The sequence below is a fragment of the Capra hircus genome, chromosome 13 (genome assembly GCF_001704415.2).
Source record: "Capra hircus breed San Clemente chromosome 13, ASM170441v1, whole genome shotgun sequence".
Lineage (NCBI taxonomy): Eukaryota > Metazoa > Chordata > Mammalia > Artiodactyla > Bovidae > Capra > Capra hircus.
In genome coordinates this window covers 17,236,446-17,255,050 of record NC_030820.1, presented here as the reverse complement: position 1 = coordinate 17,255,050, position 18,605 = coordinate 17,236,446, and the positions used below count along the sequence as shown (strand labels likewise).

Below are 18,605 nucleotides of genomic sequence, written 5' to 3'. Positions count from 1 at the left end.
ACTCACTAAAGTGGTCTTACCAGATCATTTGTCCCTCCCTACTACGAAGGAGGCTGTGATCCAGAAGTATTTGGAACAGTTATAATTGTGACATTAATAAATAATAAGCAGCACTTTACAGTTTATTTCCAAGCTAAAAGCACTTGGAAGGTTCTGAGGTTTAGTTCTAAAAATCTTAGGTAAGAGTTGCTGACAAAGCACTATATTTTGAAATTATGTTTAAAGCAAAATGGGAAGATAGTCTTCAGGCTGATTTAGTAGTTAAATTCCAGCATCTGTACTGTAGCTATACATCATTTTTCATGGCTCTCTGCTAGAACTGAGGCATTAGAAGGAGCATAGATTTTTAAAGAAAACATCACATTTCAGGATCCCCTTCACTTTTCTCCTCAGAGAACGTGATATTTGAAAAGTCAGCCAGAGGAATAAGTGAAACATTTGGTTAACATGTGTTTGATCCAGGCTTCTGTTTTTAGGTTCAGAGAATTCAGTTGGTTATTTTCCCAGTTTGATTTTCTTAAAATTCGGTTTTTTTAAATTTCCCTAGAAGATTGATGGTAACAATAGTCATGATTAAAAAGAAATTGAAGTCCCCTTTTAGCTGTAGAACTCATATCCATGTATCTTCTTGGAGTGCTTTTCCTATATTTTGTGGTAAATATGGGAAATGAAAGTTTAAATTTCAAATGCACAGGTTAAACATGAATTGGAACCCATACTCCAGTATGAATGAATTATCGATTCGTATTGATAACCAGTGTCAGTAGCCAAATGGAATTGTGAATTCCAGCTATCTTGGTTATGGAGGTCTTCGTGCTACACGTGGTGGTGGTGGTTTAGTCACTAAGTCGTGTCCGACTCTTGCAACCGTGTGGAATGTAGCCTTCCAGGCTCCTCTGTCCATGGGATTCTCCAGGCAAGAATCCTGGAGTGGGGTGCCATCGCCTTCTCCATACTGAATGTGTAAGACGGTATTAAGAGGTTTGAACAGTGATTGGTGGTGGTTTAGCACATGGTTCTCTAGATTGCTTTTCACCTACCTTCCCCATCAACTCCTGAAATTTAGTTGTAATCTAATTGTAAACTTGATCAACTGACCAAGACCACTGTTGCAAGACATAAAGACAATTGTTATCAGTCCAATGCCCAGACTTATAAGCTGTTTATCCTTCTTTTGTTGTTCATTATACAAATTCTTCTCAGTGTGGTGTCCCGAAAGCATACTCTTGATTCACAGTATCTCCTGTGTTTTTAAATGTACTCCAAATGATAGAATTGGCTGTGTAGGGAAGCCGAAGTTTTTATACAGTTTCTCTTAGAGAAATAAAATTCTTTATCCTAGATCCAATGTCCACTTTTCCCAAGACGATTGCTGAGAAGGTTATAGGCGGCGTCTCTGTTAAAAAGCATTGCTTTCTGTTAACTAGAAATGTGCAAGCAAGCCAGCGTGCCATTGCCTTAATTGCAGAAATGATCCATACTGCCAGTCTGGTCCACGATGACGTCATTGACGATGCAAGTTCTCGGAGAGGAAAACACACCGTTAATAAGATCTGGGGTGAAAAGAAGGTACGTGCGGCTTTTTGTTTTTTTTCATCTTTCATATTAAATGCCACACTCTTTGGATTGCATTTATTTTTCAGATTTGTCTCAAATGATGAAAATGTATTTCATCAAATGTCTTCTAGCTTTCAAAATAGTTTCTTGTATATAGTTTTCATCGATATACAGATGTTTGATTGTAGATAACACCATAGAAAGATAAACATACTATTTCTGTTTAATCACAGTTTTACATAGAATTTGGTTAAGGAAAGCATATTTGTAGTTATCCAAAAAGTGTCTCTTATGAGGAATCACACCTTTCACTCGGGCTCAGATTACTCAGATTCACCTGAATTACTTAACCACCACATGTGAGAGTGTCAGGGCAAGTAAATAAAACTAAAAAAAAAAATTATAAATATACAAGCACACACACACACACATATTCCCTCTCCATTCCTTCCCGTCCCTCACATGTCTGTAGTCCTGGTTCCCACCTGTTTGCCAGTCATATTCAAAGAAGAAATAATGCCCTAAGTACTGTGTTGACATGCTGGTTTTGCTTTAGTATACACAGTTCTGTTGTATAATCAAGTGTGCATTTTCAATTGTAAGCCTCTTATCACCAATTTCAGATGAAAAGGTTTGTTTCCTGTGGCATGTCCTGCAGTTTGCTGTGTCCATTTTCAGGGCCTGCTCTAGAGCCGTTACTACTTGAGCGCTTGGGCAGAGGAGGCTAAGTGAACAAGTTGGCGTTTTCTCCTGCCTGGCCCCCTCTCGTGAGTGCCTCTGCTGTTGGGGGCCTCCTGAGTGCAAATGGGAGATCGTGTTTCTATCCTCACCCCTCTTTCAGCTGCGTGGCTGGTCCGCCCTGCCTGGGGCCACCTCCCCTTCCCTGCCCCTCAGACAAGACTGCGTGTTAGCAGTAAAGGTCCATTCACACAGTACGTCCTCCATGAGCCCTGGTTTCCCTGCCTGTGTCTCTAGCCCTGCTTTCCTTTCACCCCTCATCCCAGCCATCCCTAGTCTGGCAGCTTCGCTTCCCTTTTGGCCTCGGGTGCCGGGAGCCAGGAGCCAGCACGAGCAGATCCAGCGAGCCTCCCTTAAGGCCCGACTCGCCTTTGCCGTCGGGCCACTTAACCTCATGGCCTTTGCCACAGGCGGGACTCCTCGTGCTGGCTTTGGGCACTCGGGGATCCCCAGGGCCGAGAGAGGGAAGAAGCAGGAGCTCGGAGGTCCTGAGCCTTCAGCTGCTCGAGCTGTAGGGTGGAGGCGGATGTGTGTGTGCCTGTAAGTCGTGATGTGTACAGTGACTTTATCAGTGTGTATTTACAGTTATGTCAGGATCCTTCATACAGTGTATGTTGTATAAAATGATGTTTAGTTGGTAAACAAACTGAACATCACTAATTTTTAAATGCCGGAGAACTAATAGACAGTGAACACTTGGAACTTCTCTGGTGGTCCAGCAGGTAAGACTCCACGCTTCCGCTGCAGGGGCCATGGGTTCAGTGCCTAGTTGAGGAACTTAGGTCCCACATGCGGTGTGAAATAAGGACTGAAAATGTGGTTATGTTGCATAGTCTAGGGATTAAAATTTCCATGAATTCTTATCATTTATAACTACTCTTTAACGCTTATGCATGTCTTTAAGTATGCAAATTAGTATACTTGATTATAGCATATAATTCAATCATATGGTTTATAATTAGTTGCAAACACAGTGCAAAGGTTTAACTGATCATCTAAAGAAGATTGAAAAAATATTGATGTGTGTTCAGTGAAAAACATATTTTGTTCTGGAATGAGAGGCTGTGTAATAGTGCACTGAGGGCTTTGAACTAGGAGCCCAGGTTCCTTGGTTTAGTTTTCATTGAGCAAAGCATGTGTGGGGCCATGGTGTGTGCCAGGTACTAGCTGGGCGATTCACAGTCTGTGCCCTTAGGGGTTTGGCAAACAGGAAAAAAGTGGGAAGAGAGCAGTACCCAAGGGGCGTTGTGCTCACAGGTCAGACCGAGGGGTCTCAGTGGACCTCCTGCAGGTACCGCCAGAGCTAACCCTGCGCACGAGTCGCCAGGTGAAGGGGAGGGGCTTTTTGAGCAGAAGAAACAGCAAGTGCAGAGGCGCAGCCGCACGGTGTGAGGGGAGAACGAACAGTCCAGAACTAAATGAAGGCAGTGGGATGCATTTTGCGGTGGCCAAGGATGAAGCCAGAGGGTCAGGCACTTCCCATCTCCAGGCGTTCATTTCTTCAGCTCTCAACTAGAGAGACTGACTGGATAATCTCTGAGAGCCCAGAGATTCCAAACAGGGTCCCAGATGTGTAAAATAATCCCGCCAAGGAAGAGGGAAAACAGACCCAGGGTGAGCCCTGCCTCGCTCCCATTCTGGACTTCTCTCCTGGGACACTTCATTGTTGGCGCCAGTGCTCGGGCACTTCTCTGAAGGTTTTCTTCTTTTCTAGGCTGTCCTTGCTGGCGACTTAATTCTTTCTGCAGCATCAATAGCTCTGGCGCGAGTTGGAAATACAACTGTTATATCTATTTTAACCCAAGTGATTGAAGATTTGGTGCGTGGTAGGTTAATTCTGACTTTTCTTCTTTATTCATTCTTAGTGTTTTACCAGCCCTCCCCCCGCAAAAAAACCCAAAAAACAAAACCCCTCACCTGACCACTTTCCTTCTTTGCAGGTGAATTTCTTCAGCTCGGGTCAAAAGAAAATGAAAATGAAAGATTTGCACACTACCTTGAAAAGACTTTCAAGAAGACTGCAAGTCTGATCGCCAACAGTTGTAAAGCAGTATGTACGTTCTGTTTCTTTTCAAGTTAAAAAAAAAAAAAAGCCTCCTAGCTCTTTCTTGGGAGCTAATTCTCATAGAAAAAGTTGCACTGGAAAAATCTTAAAATAGTGACCAAAATCCCAAGAGTAACTGAGAAAAGAATTGCATCCCCAGACAGCAGAGAACTTCTGCTATGGTTTTCATTTTTGCTGTTTAGGCATCAACTTTCATCTCTCCTCCTAGGAGTTGAATCAAAACAAGCTTTCTAATATATTCCCCAATCTGATTTCCAAATGGGTGCAACATTTTGAACAACTAATCATAAATGGTCTCCCTCATGGTTACCACACACTGTTTTGTACATTTTACGTGTAAGAAGTTATAAAGTGCTATGCTGTGTTCTTAAATATTGACCTGGGCGAAAACATCCAACTAATAGATTATACCAGTGTTCTGTATCCTCTTCTATGAGTAATAAATCCCTCTCAGTTATCTGGAAATAAAAAAGCCCTTCTGCTTCTGAGTATAAGCTGAGCCTGAACCATAACTTTTCTGTACCCATTGCTTTCTCGGTGGCCTTCCCTCCACTCTTCACATAATTTCCTTTTCTGAAAAATCAATGTTGTCTTTAATCATTCAGTGCTAGCCCATGAATGAGAGACAGTTCTCTGCCTAGAATTATTCATCTGACCGTCTTTCAGCCTAGCAGATACACAGGAAGAAAACTGGGCCAAGTAAGAGTCCTGTGATTAAAGCAGCAAGAAGGGGAGACTCCTAAGGGGCAAGTGTCAGTTCGTGATACATTCTGTAACATAATCACAGTTGCAGAGAGCTTTTTCTCAGACCTCTCAGGTGAAGAAGCCCCTTGCCAGTAATGTGTCTGGAAAAGTGTCAAGAAATGTGTAATTGTAATTGAGCCAAAAAAGAATGAGGACAACATTTCTTCCTAAAAAGACCCAGTTGAAACCCAGAGGAATGTGAATTATGTAGAACATGATGGCCACAATCTCAGCCATTTTTGTCTTTTTATTGAAAGAGCATTTTTTTCTTAATTTCCCAGAAATTGTGAGTGTGGTTTTCTAAAAAAAGAGAGACAAAAATAGGATAGGCCTGAGAATGCTAAATTAAAAAAAAAAAAAAAGATTTAAAATGGTGGCCTTCAATCTTAATTAATCTTAAGAACATTGATGTTTCATTGCTCATCATACCCTTGATGGCCAATGTCTCCGTGAAGCGGGAGGCCCAGGCTCACTAGTGTGTTAGGTGACGGGGAAATCTTCACAGGCCTGAGGCTACAGAGAGAAGCACGGCCGTCAGTGGGGCAGCTGGCTCTGAAACACTGAGGGTCATTGTCCGCAGAGTGGACATTCCACAGGGCAGCAGCCCTTGCTGCCCCGGAGCCAGGACGGGAGCATGCGCTCGGCGAGCCGCGCCATCAGGGAGGGACTGCATTCGCTGTCCTCCGCTTAGGAAGCCAAAGCCAGGGTCGCGCGTGTATTCATTCATAAAGAGGACCTCGTCCCTCACAGGTGGGCAAGTACAAGTGGGCCTGAAAGTTAACAGGGCTCGACCCTCATTAAAAATGAAAAGTCTCAGGCTGTCCACCAGGAGGCAGGCTGCCATCAGCCCTGAACTGCCCAGTTTTCTTGTGATTTATTCCTGAGCTCCAGAGCCATTAGAATAATAAAGCAGAATGCTAGTGTGAGCTCCCTGAATAAAAGTTTCTATATATAAATGCCTATGGGGAGAGACGTTCCAGAGGTGTTATATATTCAAAACTGCTGTTTTTATGTGATTTTGGTATTTAAAACGCAGACACGTGGGCTCTGAAAGAACACATGCAAAGCAAATTAGAGACACCAAAAAAAAGGGGTAAGAATTTAAACATCAGACTCATTAGAGAGGAATAATGAAGTTCAGGATGTCATGGCAATTTGAAGGAAACCTCACGGCTTACAGTTCATTGTCCTAAGGACCGTTTAGTGAAAAATGGTATTAAATCTAAGAGAGGGCTGTTGAGGATTGTTTTGGGACACTGACTGACGTTAAAATAGAAGTAACCTTAAAAGGTGATTGGCTCTTTGTTTCTGTACATAGTTACGCAAAATACATTGTGTGGTTTACCAGTGAACGCTGTGCCTTGTTCCCCAGAAAACCTCATGGGAATGAGGCCAGAGGGGTCTGGTGGCCCACCCAGTGTTTTCCAGTCAGACAGTAGCTGAGCGGAGATTTGAACCCAGAGCTGGGTATGATAAGCCTGCAGTTTCATGTATTCATTCATTCATCTTGTTTTTTTTCCTCCTGAATTTCTGTTCTCTCGAGTGAGGCATGTGGCCTGCAATCAGTGGACTGTCTTCCTGGTGCCTTATTGTCAAAGCTACAGAGGGCCGCCCCAGAACCTTGGTTTGTGGGTCATAGCTGTAGAACGCCTATTTTTTTATTATGATATTCTTATCTAATCTACACATAGTCCTTATTCAAATGTTAATAGTTCTCATAATATTGTTAGAACAGATGGGAACGTTGTTTTCTGGCCCAAGATCTAGTCTAGGATCTCATGTTGCATTTAGTTGTCAAGAATCTTTTTTTTTTTTTTTTTAAATTTGAAATACAGTTGTATTTTCGGAGAAGGCAATAGGACCCCACTCCAGTACTCTTGCCTGGAAAATCCCCTGGATGGAGGAGCCTGGTAGGCTGCAGTCCATGGGGTCACTAAGAGTCGGACAACACTGGGCGACTTCACTTTCACTTTTCACTTTCATGCATTGGACAAGGACATGGCAACCCACTCCAGTGTTCTTGCCTGGAGAATCCCAGGGATGGGGGAGCCTGGTGGGCTGCCGTCTGTGGGGTCACACAGAGTTGGACACGACTGAAGCGACTCAGCAGCAGCAGCATAGTTGTATTTTAGGCATATAGGAAAGTGATTCAGTGATATATATATATAGACAGATAGATAGATATGATTATTGCCACTATAGGTATTGAATATAATTCTCTGTGCTGTGTAGTAAATCCTTGTTGTTTATCTGTTTTACTTATAGTAGTTTCTGTCTGTTAATCCCATATTCCTAATTTATCCCTGCACCCAGTGGGAAACATAAGTTTGTTTGCTATGACTCTGTTTCTGGTTTGTATTCAGTGATTCATTCTTATTATTTTTTAGATTTCACATATCAGTGATATCATATAGTTTTTCACGTCACTTAGTATAGTATTCTCAAGTTCCATCCATATTGTTGCAAATAGCAGTATTCCGTTCCTTTTTGTGACTGATATTCCAGTGTGTGTGTGTGTGTGTGTGTGTGTACACACACACACCTTCTTAAGCCAGTTTTCTATTGCTGGGCGCTTGGGTTGCTTCCGTGTCTTGGCTGTGTAAGACTGCTGCCATGCACACTGGGGTGTGTGTTGCAGACGTGGCGCTAGGCTGTGGTGTGGAATGGGCTGTGCTGGGGGCCTGGGCACCGTGGCTGTGGTGTAGAGTGGGCTGTGGCCTGGGACCTGGGCTGCCTCCGTGGCCGGCCTCTCCCAGAACCTGTTGGCCCAGATCCAGCTCCAAGCAGGGGTGTGGGGTGGGCAAACCAGAGCTGTCGGCCGGGGAGTGAACCGCAGTGTGCTCCTCCCCAAGCCCCATGGTTAACATGGTTGCCTGTTTTCCCACAGCCACGCTAACCAAATGTAGCCTTAGACTTGAGTGTTTGACAATCTGACAGATGAGAAATGGTGTTACAATGAGAGTTTTAGTTTACATCTCTCTTTTCTTGGTGAAGTAGAACTCCTTTTAAGAGGCTGAAGGGCTATTTTCAGTTCTTTAATTTTTGTGAATTGTATATTCATGTCTTTTGCCCATTTTCTTGATGGGTGGTTGGTCTTTTTTCCTTATCAGTTTTAAAGAGTTCTTTATATATTAAGAATATTAGCCCTTTATCTGTGATTTTATGTTGAAAAAGTTTTCTCCCAGTGTTTTCCATTGGTTTCTGACAACCACCTATTTTGGTATTTTTTCAGTATAATGGTGGAGCTCCAATAATCTCCATTATTTTTAATAAATAAGAGCACAGTACGTATATTAACTCTCATAGTGATGTAAACACACCCTTTAAAGACAGAGATGCTCAATAGATGTCAAGGGCTGTGCCCTTGTCGATGTGATCTTTCTGATGGTTTTGAGGAAAGGTGTAGAAGAGTCTCCTGAGAGGTGTGGTCCTTACCCCCCACCCTCGACTCGTGCGTCCCATGGCCTGGCTGTGGACCTGCTTCAAACAGAACAGTTACCTGAGCTCCGCTCTACCCTCCCCAGGACTCAGATGGGGGGCATCTCTCTGAGGCTGAGACGAGATGCGTGCACGTCAGCCTGCCTCCTTTCTGGTTTGTGTTGGTCCCTTTTGACTTTCCTGGTCAGACAGGCCTCACGGGGCAGGGGCAGCGGGGGAGAGGTGCTCTTCATGTCGTCGTGGGGAAATCTGAGCAGCAGTGTCCCTTTATTGCCTGGCTTTGGGGGGGCGGCGAGGCGGACTCGGGGCTCTCTGCTTCCTGAGCGCCATGACCGGCCTCTCTACTTTGAGGCCCATTAAAGGTCCCGCGTGATCGGGACCAGTCTCTGAGGCAGACTGCCCGGGTTCGGTCCTGATTTCGCCATCTCCTCATCCTGTGACACCTGGTCCCCGCTGTGTCTCGGCGCCGGCCTCCTCAGTGAGTGGCAACGTGAGAAATCTCAGGATAGCGCCCGGCAGAGTGCTCGGTGGCTGCTGGCTTTTACCGTCACCAGCCCCAGAAGAGGCATCTGTGGGCTGCTGTGAGATCTAGGGTGGTGCACAGTGCATATCGTGTGCACTCCAGACATTGTCATCCACTGAGTTCAGAAATAGAATGGCGTTTTTAAAAATCTTCAACTTCTCAGGAAGGAAGTTTGTATTTCTGTGCTGCTTTGCGCATAGGAAGTCGCATCGCCCTCTACAGAACTGCTTTACGAGTCATTTCTGTCGAGAAAGGGGATGTCTGTCTTCTGGGCTCAGCGTGTCCCAGGCTGCCCGAGCCTGGCTACGCACTTGTTCTCTCAGCCAGGTGATGCATTTTTTGACTTCTTTCACAGCAGCAGACTGGGACACTCCCCGGCTCCTGTAGGCACAGCAGTCGGGGAGGAGGGCTGCTCACAGTCTCGGCAGATGCTCGGGGTTACAGCTAGACGCCTGCGGTGTGCAGAGAGCATGGGTGGCGTCTCGTGTCCTCCTTCCAGCCTCTGCTGTAGGTACTTGTGAGCCTTGGTTTTACAGACGAGGAAACTGAAGCACAGACAGGATCACGAAGGTCACGTGCTAACTGAGGGGCAGAAGCACAGCCCCCCAGGCTCACCGTGGCGCCCACCTGCCTGTGCCCAGCAGGGTCCCCCATGTCCCCAGAGGCCGATGAAGGTGTGGGCTGAGGTCAGACAGGAGGCCCGGAAGAGCTCTGTCTGGCTCTCGGGGCCAGTCCAGGCCCTCTCTCCCCTGGAGGAGTGTTCTCCCCCACCCCACCCCCATCCTCTGAAGTGTGGCCAGGCCTGCTTTGCATGCTTAGCAGAGCAGCGGGAAAAGTGCTGAGTGACCAGCGCCAGCCAGGCTTTTCGAGTTTTACAGAAGACTTAGAAGTCCTATTCCCTCACTGAACGGGGGAAAAAGCGTTTATACAGTTACCTGACTTCTTGTGAGAGAAACAGGGAAACAGTAGGACCGGGGACAGTCCTTAGGTAACGGAAGAACCATACCTGTGTCTGAAGCATGAGGCTTGAGGCTGTTAACAGACACCAAGAAAAAACAGCTTTTCAGAATCAAGTGAAATCACCAAAAATGATTATAAGGACTACAAATAGGGAAATGAAGTATGACCGCATCCTGTGTGTGATTAGATCAGATCTCTACTTATAAAGCAAGGGCAAGTCAGTAGAAAAATAAAAATGCCAACAGTTGGGCGAGGGTTGCAGGCGCTGGAAGACAGCATCTCAGACACTGCAGTCTGTTTGGTGTGCACGGCAGAGAGACTGACTAGCAGGACTGGTCTTTTTTTTTTTTTCTTTCAAAATTCGCTGAGTTGTGTCCAACTCTGCGACCCCATGGACTGTCCATGGAATTTTCCAGACCAGAATACTGGAGTGGGTAGCCTTTCCCTTCTCCAGGGGATCTTCCCATCCCAGGGATCGAACCCAGATCTCCCGCATTGCAGAACTGGTCTAGTCCTATCTCTTTTTTCCCTAAGCGGTGGGAAAGATGGCCTGTCTAGTGAAAGGAGGTGGGAAAGGCGAGTCTTCTTGAAATTTAAGAAAACAGTCTGAGACTGAAGTCCTTTATTCCACAGGTCAGACACACAGGTACCCTGTCTGTGATTGGTCTCCTGAGAACAGTCTCTCCTGGCTGCACACCCAGCTCATGGCCCCTTTCCTGAGGAGGAGGAGGTGCGAATCCCCATGGGGCCGCCCCCCTGCCTCTGCCCTCCAGCAGCTTACCTTGGGATCCTCTGTTTCAGGTCTCTGTCCTGGGATGCCCTGACCCAGCAGTGCATGAGATTGCCTTTGAGTACGGGAAGAACGTGGGCATCGCTTTTCAGGTTGGTCTACTGCTCTGGAGGGGTGCGGTCCAGCGGGCAGGGCGGTGGGGACACCGGTGTGGCGGGGCTGTGACAGCCCTTTGTTCTCCAGCTGATAGACGACGTCCTGGACTTCACCTCGTGTTCTGACCAGATGGGCAAACCGACCTCAGCCGACCTGAAGCTCGGGTTAGCCACTGGCCCTGTCTTATTTGCTTGTCAGCAGGTAGGTTTTATGCACTTCCCTGGGACACACTTCCGGGAGGCCCTGTGGGACTGGTACCTGCCAGGCACAGCTGATGGGAAGGTTAGATGAAGTGGGAGCGTTTCTAATAGACCAGAGTTCTAGATGTGATCCCAAGTATAGGACTGAAGCATCCAAGCCAGTCATTCTTGCCTCTGAACTCTGGTTCCTTGCCTGTAACATGGAGAAGATTATAAGCTTCCTTCCAGGGCCACTGTAAGGGTTACCTGAGACGACATTCATGGAGATACTGTGTGCATTAAGTGCCTTGTGCATTTAAGGAGGCGCTGCGATCACTTCTGTGTTCTTGGGCACTGACAGGGTGGGTCGTTTCCACATCTCCATTATAGGGCTGGACTTCGTATATCAGAGCCCCTTAAACAGGCACAGGGAGGCCCCCAGCAGGAGTAATTTTCCGGTTCTAGAAATTTAACGGGACTGTTGGCTGCTCTTAGTGAGCCTCTGCCATTGCCTCAAAAATGTCAAGAGCAGAGGGATGCACTGGGACCACAGTTTCTTCTTTGTCCAGACTGAGGGGCTGTCCATTAAGCAAGGAAGTAAAGCTACCATCATCTTCCCCTTAATATGCATGGAAAACTGGAAGCTTTGAAGCCTCGGTGACTCGCAGGGCGGACCCTTCCAGATCCTGCTCTGGTCCCTGGCCACGCTGCTTCTGGCTTGCCAAATGCTCTTTGAAAGAAGTAGGACATTAAGCTGGTATTTGGACTTCTTTCTAATAGTTTTTCATCTTCGTATTTAATTCATTATTTAGCAAAGCTAAATGTTCATCACCAGGCTGTGAAATTTAGAATTAGCTCTTTGGTCCAGAATGTTGTAACTTGTATCTTCAGCAGACGCTGAAAATTTTGCCTCCATTTCTCTCAGAATTTACAAAGATAAATCATGTTTACCATAGACCTCAATGGTTCCATTTTTTTTTTTCCCTTATGGTCAGATTTTTGCAAATTGGATCCATTTTGATATTCCAAAAACCAGTGACCTTGCTTTTGCTCAGTTTCTGGTGTAAGAAAACAGAGTCTTATCTTGTAGCCATAAACAGGGTGATACTCAGAGAAGGCGGGTACCTGGGGGCAGCAGGGGACGGAAGAGCGAGGCTGGGGACAGAGGTGCTGGGGACAGGCTCTGGGTGGCCTCTCGGGATGCTGAGGCAGAGGTGAGAAGTGTGAGGTCTGCTAGGAGTGGCTCCTTTCTTCTGACTTGCCCAGCCAGAAGTCAGAGCGACACATTCTGACAAAAATCTGTCAAATTACCTTGTGTGCATTAAAGCGTGAGTGACGGACTTATTTTTTTAACCATGAGCTCACAAAAAAGCAGAGGATTCACGAGCCACGTCCATGTAAGGCCTCTGATTAGAAAGAGGTGGCACTGGCTGCAGACCCGAGGCTCCTTCCTGGGCCCTGGTGAGGAAAACGAGGGTGAGGAGCCACAAGCTGGGCCTGGCACTCTGAGCTGCTGCCCCCAGTCCCCGGGTTAACAGGATGCCTGGGGAACGCGTGTCTCCCTGAAGAAGCCTGCAGTCTGCTGAAAGCCTCAGAGGGCTGTGCTGTGAGAAGTCTGCCCAAGTCTATGTAACTGTCCTGAGCCCCTGGGACTCAAGTAAACAGTAGGGTCCCACTTCAGCCTTAGGATGGAGAATGTTTGCCTCTTCTGATTGTGTTTGACCATGAATGTATTTCAGAAGAAACACATTTACTCAAAGGAGTATCACTAATTCTGCCTGCAGATATGGAGGGGGTGACGTCGGAGGGCAGTGGACCACTCCCACAGGTTGACTTGTCAGTTGTCTACAAAAGATTAAGAAGTGATGGTTTTTTTAAAAAAGGAAAAGGGACAAACAAAAGCATGCAGTGTACGAAAGCACAGTTCTGTCTCACTGGCACACCCAGCATTGCGAGGCACACACTCACCCTCACTGGCCAGGCTTCTCCCACCCGCCCAGAAAAGGAGTTAAAAGGCACGGCCTTTGGAGTGAGGCCGAGCAGGATGACGCTCCAGACAGGACTTGTTTCCTAAGCAGACTGATTGTTCTGTCTTGTGGTGCACGGGCTTACGGTTAGTAGTTCTTTTCAAATAAAACATCACGTCTAGGTTCTACTAGTTCCCACTGTCAAAAATTAAGATTCTTGGTCAGAAATTTGTCAAGGTTTGTGGGGCTAAAAATGACTTGGGATAAAACAAGTTCTATAACATGAGACTGTGCAGTATCTCCACTGAAGGCAAACGCATTGCTCTTAACCTCTGATCTCACAGCTCCTCTGTGGGGAGGTAGTATGTCCCTTCTACAAATAAGAAAGTGATGCTCAAACTTGGCCAGAATGAAACCTCGGGTAAATGGTACAGCAGGTGGTTAAACACTTTGCATGCTCTTAGACCAGTGTCGTGTCCCCACATGCTCAGTATTACTGCTGCTGCCTGTGGGGATTAGTGCTGGTATCCAGAGGGCCCGTCTGAGTCCCCAGAGGCCACCCAGAGCAGGGAACTGGCTTCTCCCATGCTGGAAAGGCTCTGAAGACACTCAGGAGTCTGTGTCAGCCTTCGCTGTTTGCCCATTTAGTGAAGTAATTCCAAGATGCATGTCGTCTTTTTCCATAGGTAGGTGTGTTTTGTTTGTTTGCAGATTAATTATTCTTTGAATTTTTCCACTTAAGAACATTGTTTCATTGCACCAGGACAAGCAACCTTGGGAGACCACTCTTCTCTTTCATCTAGCATGCTGACTTGTCTTACAGTTGGGTTTTTGTTGATAGAAACCCCTTCTATTTGGAACTCACTATGTCTGAAATCTCTCTGAAGGGGTTTTTTGGTCAACTGGGAATTTAAGAAAATCTTCCACATTTCTGGGGAAGTCCCAGAGATGACAGCATGCTCCCATGTGTATGTGTACACATACTCTACTAGCTATAAAAAACACAAACCTTAACGTTAAAATCTTTAAAGAACAGAGGTTGGATTTCAGCATCTTCAGAAACCAAATGGAAGTTGTTTTCTTTTTTGGTGAGATTATATTTGTTCCCAAATACCCTTGAAAAGCTCTCTCCTTCCTTCTTCTGTATCTCTTCCTTCTGTGATCAGTCAGCAGACTTAAATGTCAGCCCGTAGTCATGCTTCCAACTGCCGACAGCACCGCCACCAGCCCCGCACCAGCTGCACGGGCTTCTGCTATTGTGAGCGTTGCCGCCTGAGTCACCCCCAAGTTTTGCTTGAGTAACAAGCTCACCACAGTTTACCGACCACCTTTTGTCATTAGTTTATGGACAGACTTCACAGTCAGACTCTGATTTTGGCCACAGGTGACATCCCTCTTAAAATCAGAGCCCAAAGGCAACAAGAACTTTCCTGCTTCTCAGTACGTCTGCAGGCAGGCCACAGCTCCTCCCGCGTGATGCACTTCTCATTTCTTCTCACAAGTTTCTGGAACAGGAACGCCTAGGGGAAGAGTCTGATATTTGCATATTAAAACTGCACATACTTCATGCTTCAAAGGAAAGATGTAGTCAACACTCAATGGAAAAAAAAATTTTTTCCCCCAATTTTGCTTTCTCAGTCCTTTTTATAGTAAAAGGAATCAAGAGAAACCCAGTCAGCACATTTTACTCCAGTTGTTGGTACTGCAGGAAAATGCTCATCTCCCCTAAAAAAGGCAGTTTTACCAGTTGCCGGACCACTATCACATTAGCTTAGAGGATGCGCAGCCTTCTAGAAATCCAGTTGTGAAATGTGGTGGTAAGTAACTGAGACCCAGGCCTACTTGGTTTGACTCTTAGCACTAAAACTGATAGGAGCTTTCCCATGGAACTTACAATTTTTATTCTTAAAAGACCAGTCCCTGAAACTAATCACTGGTTTTCATTTAAGAACTAACCAGTTGACGCTCTTTACATTTCATAAGCAGGTTATCAGCAGCCTCTCCTTTGTCTGGACACGTACTTTGTTCTGAAAGGAACATTCTTCATTCGTCATTTGCTGCCATCGTTGAGATTTTTCTGTGTGACCTATTTTCCTTTCCAGGATTACTAACACCATGGTGGTGCCAGGACAAAGCTGACTTCGTCCCCCAGGCGCCCTGCCAGGGCAGCACTGGCCACTGCCCTGAGCACTGCCTGGCCAGAACCACACACCTTGTAACCTCATTTCACGGACTATAAGCTCTTAGAACAGATTTCTGTCATGTAGCTTGGCTCCTCCCTAACATAGACGAGGAGGCAGAGTAGCTCAGCTGCGGCAGCAGCAGGCTTTGAGCTTGAGTCTAGAGGAAATGATTTGGTGTCTTGGCTTCCAGGTTCTGTTCATGGTGACAGTACCTTACCTGGTTGCTAAGTACTACAGGACAGATTTTCTCTTCATTGCACCTTGGACCTGTTTTTTCGTTTTCCTTTTAACTGCTGTCAGCCTAGACTGGTGTTTAGAATTCACTCCAGTAACCTGACTGCCGCTTCTATCTCAGTCTCCTCTAACTCCATGGTTCTCAACCTTGGCTGCATATTAGAAATGCCCGAAGAGTTTTTAAAATATGACGCCGGGGCCAAACCCCAAGCCGAGTCAGAACCTTAGGGAGCAGATCCGGGCAGCTGCACCGGAAGCCTCCCCAGCTGACTGCAGGGCCGGTGGGTGTCTAGCAGTGCTGCCCCGGTCCCGTCCACGAGCTGGGCTTTTCCTGGGACTCCCTCTGCTCAGAGACCTTGGTGTCTCTCTCAAGTGAGATGCAGCTTAGGACTAAAAGCACAAGGCTCACCCTCATCTTAGGCCGGTGATTTGATTTTCAGTTTGTAGGCAGGACTGGCATCCCCTGGGAATGCACTAGAAGGGCACCCTTGGGCCCCATGGCTGCTGAGTCATAAACCTCAGGGGAGAGGCCCAGTGGGCCCCCAGTGACTTGGGCAGCCGACAGTTTGAGACCCTGAGGGAAGCAGCAGGTGTCGGGGTGCACGCCGGCTCCTCCTCTCTCACTCAGCGTTGGACCCAGCAGAGAACACGCGGCAGAGCGAGCACAGGTTGAGGCACCTCTCTGCGCGTGGCTCGTCGCCGGGCCTGGAAGGAGGCGTCCTCTTCACTCTGCTGCTGTAATTGGCTACAGCTTGCTGCCCCCCCACCCCCATCATTTAAACCGTTGATCACCTTTTTTTTTTTTTTTCAACCTGTTCTTAGAAACTGATGCTTTAACATTTGATTTCTCCCAAGGGCTCTAAATAGGTTTTCTCTCTGGTTAGTTCCCAGAAATGAATGCTATGATAATGAGACGGTTCAGTTCACCAGGAGACGTGGACAGAGCACGACAGTACGTATTACAGGTGAGACGATTTCAAGAGGAAGAGCGGCAGCAGTAGGTATGGTGCAGCGGAAGAGCTCTTTGGTGACCAAATGTAACAAATTTTAGACACAAGCCCAAGTTTGGTCAGGGAGTGTTCTGTGTTTTCCTCCAAGAGTTTTATTGTGTCTGGCCTATGTTCAGGTCTTTAATCCATTCTGAGTTTATTTTTGTGTGTGGTGTTAGGAGTGTCCTTCCTAATTTCGTTTGACATGAGGCTGTCCAGTTTTCCCAGCACTGCTCACTGAAGAGACTGAAAATGACTGTGTGGTCTCACCTCTTCCGTCAGATGAGGTGGCCACAGGTGCGTTTGCTTTCATGCCAGTATCACACTGTCTTGATTACTGTAGCTGTAGAGTAGGTGCAGTCTGAAGTCAGGGAGCCTGATTCCTCCAGCTTTATTTTCCTTAAGGCAGTTTTGGTTATTCAGGGTCTTCTGTGTTTCCATACAAATTGTAAAATCTTTTGTTCCAATTTTATGAAAAACACCATTGTTGGTAATTTGATAGGGATTGCACTGAATCTATAGCTTGCCTCGGGTAACAAAAGTCCTTTTGACAATATTCTTTCGAGAGCATGGTCTCTCCCTCTGTTCATGTTGTCTTTCATTAGTATCTTCGTTTCCTGCATACAGTTCTTTTGCCGCCTTATGTAGGCTTATTCCTAGGCATTTTATCCTTTTTGTTCCACTGGTAAATGGGACTGTTTCCTTAATTTCTCTTTCTGATCTGTCATTGTTAGTGTATAGGAATGCAAGAGATTTCTGTGTATTTTGTGTCGTGCAGCTTTACTACACTTCACTGATTAGCTCTAGCAATTTTTCTGGTGGCATATTGAGGATTTTCTATGTGTAGTATCATCGAAAAAGCAAGAGAGTTCCAGAAAAACATCTACTTCTGCTTTATTGACTATGCCAAAGCCTTTGACTGTGTGGATCACAACAAACAGTGGAAAATTCTTAAGAGATGGGAGTACCAGGCCACCTGACCTGTCTCCTAAGAAACCTGTATGCAGGTCAAGAAGCAAAAGTTAGAACCGGACATGGAAAAGCAGACTGGTTCCAAATAGGGGAAGGAGTACATCAAGGCTATATGTTGTCACCCTGCTCATTTAAATTATATGCAGAGTACATAATGAGAAATGCTGGGCTGGATGAAGCACAAGCTGGAGTCAAGATTGCCAGGAGAAATGACAATAACCTCAGATATGCAGATGACACCACCTTTATGGCAGAAAGTGAAGAACAACTAAAGAGCCTCTTGATGAAATAGGAGAGCGAAAAAGTTGGCTTAAAACTCAGCATTCAGAAAACTAAGATCATGGCATCTGGTCCCATCACTTCCTGGCAAACACATCACTGCAGATGGTGACTGCAGCCATGAAATTAAAAGACACTTTCCCCTTGGAAGAAAAGTTATGACCAACCTAGACAGCATATTAAAAAGCAGATACATTACTTTACCAACAAAGGTCTATCTAGTCAAAGCTATGGTTTTTCCAGTAGTCATGTATGAATGTGAGAGTTGGACTGTAAAGAAAGCTGAGCGCTGAAGAATTGATGCTTTCGAACTGTGGTGTTGGAGAAGCCTCTTGAGAGAGTGCCTTGGACAACAAGGACATCGAACCAGTCCATCCTAAAAGAAATCAGTCCTGAATATTTACTGGAAGGACTGATGCTGAAGTTGAAACCAGTACTTTGGCCACCTGATGCGAAGAACTGACTCATTTGAAAAGACCCTGATGCTGGGAAGGATTGAAGGCAAGAGAAGGGGACGACAGAGGATGAGATGGTTAGATGGGATCACCAACCCAATGGAAACGAGTTTGAATAAACTCCACAAGTTGGTGATGGACAGGGAAGCCTGCTGCAGTCCATGGGGCCACAAAAAGTTAGACAAGACTGACTGACTGAACTGAACTGACTGACGTATAGTATATCATCTACAGACAATGACGGTTTTACTTTTCTGTGCGAGGCAATCACTGTTGAGTAATAGCAGTGAGTGGACATCCTTGTCCTGTTCCTGATCTTGGCAGAAATGCTTTGTTTTTCACCAAGGAGAATGTTGTTTGCTGGTGGCTTATCATAGGTGGCCTTTATGTTGAGGTAGGTTCCCTCTATGCCCACCTTCTGTAGTTTTTGTCTGTC

The 18,605-nt window shown here is 46.0% G+C and overlaps 1 protein-coding gene across 1 annotated transcript in view; it reads left to right on the top strand.

Annotated features, from left to right (window-relative positions):
• Positions 1-18,605, top strand: part of PDSS1 (prenyl (decaprenyl) diphosphate synthase, subunit 1) — a 39,872-nt gene that overhangs the window by 19,782 nt on the left and 1,485 nt on the right. Inside the window, exons 5-10 of the mRNA XM_018057041.1 lie at positions 1,428-1,569; positions 4,010-4,121; positions 4,236-4,345; positions 10,827-10,907; positions 10,999-11,112; positions 16,359-16,439. Coding sequence (XP_017912530.1) covers positions 1,428-1,569; positions 4,010-4,121; positions 4,236-4,345; positions 10,827-10,907; positions 10,999-11,112; positions 16,359-16,439 — 640 coding nt within the window. The remainder of the gene's footprint in view (positions 1-1,427; positions 1,570-4,009; positions 4,122-4,235; positions 4,346-10,826; positions 10,908-10,998; positions 11,113-16,358; positions 16,440-18,605) is intronic.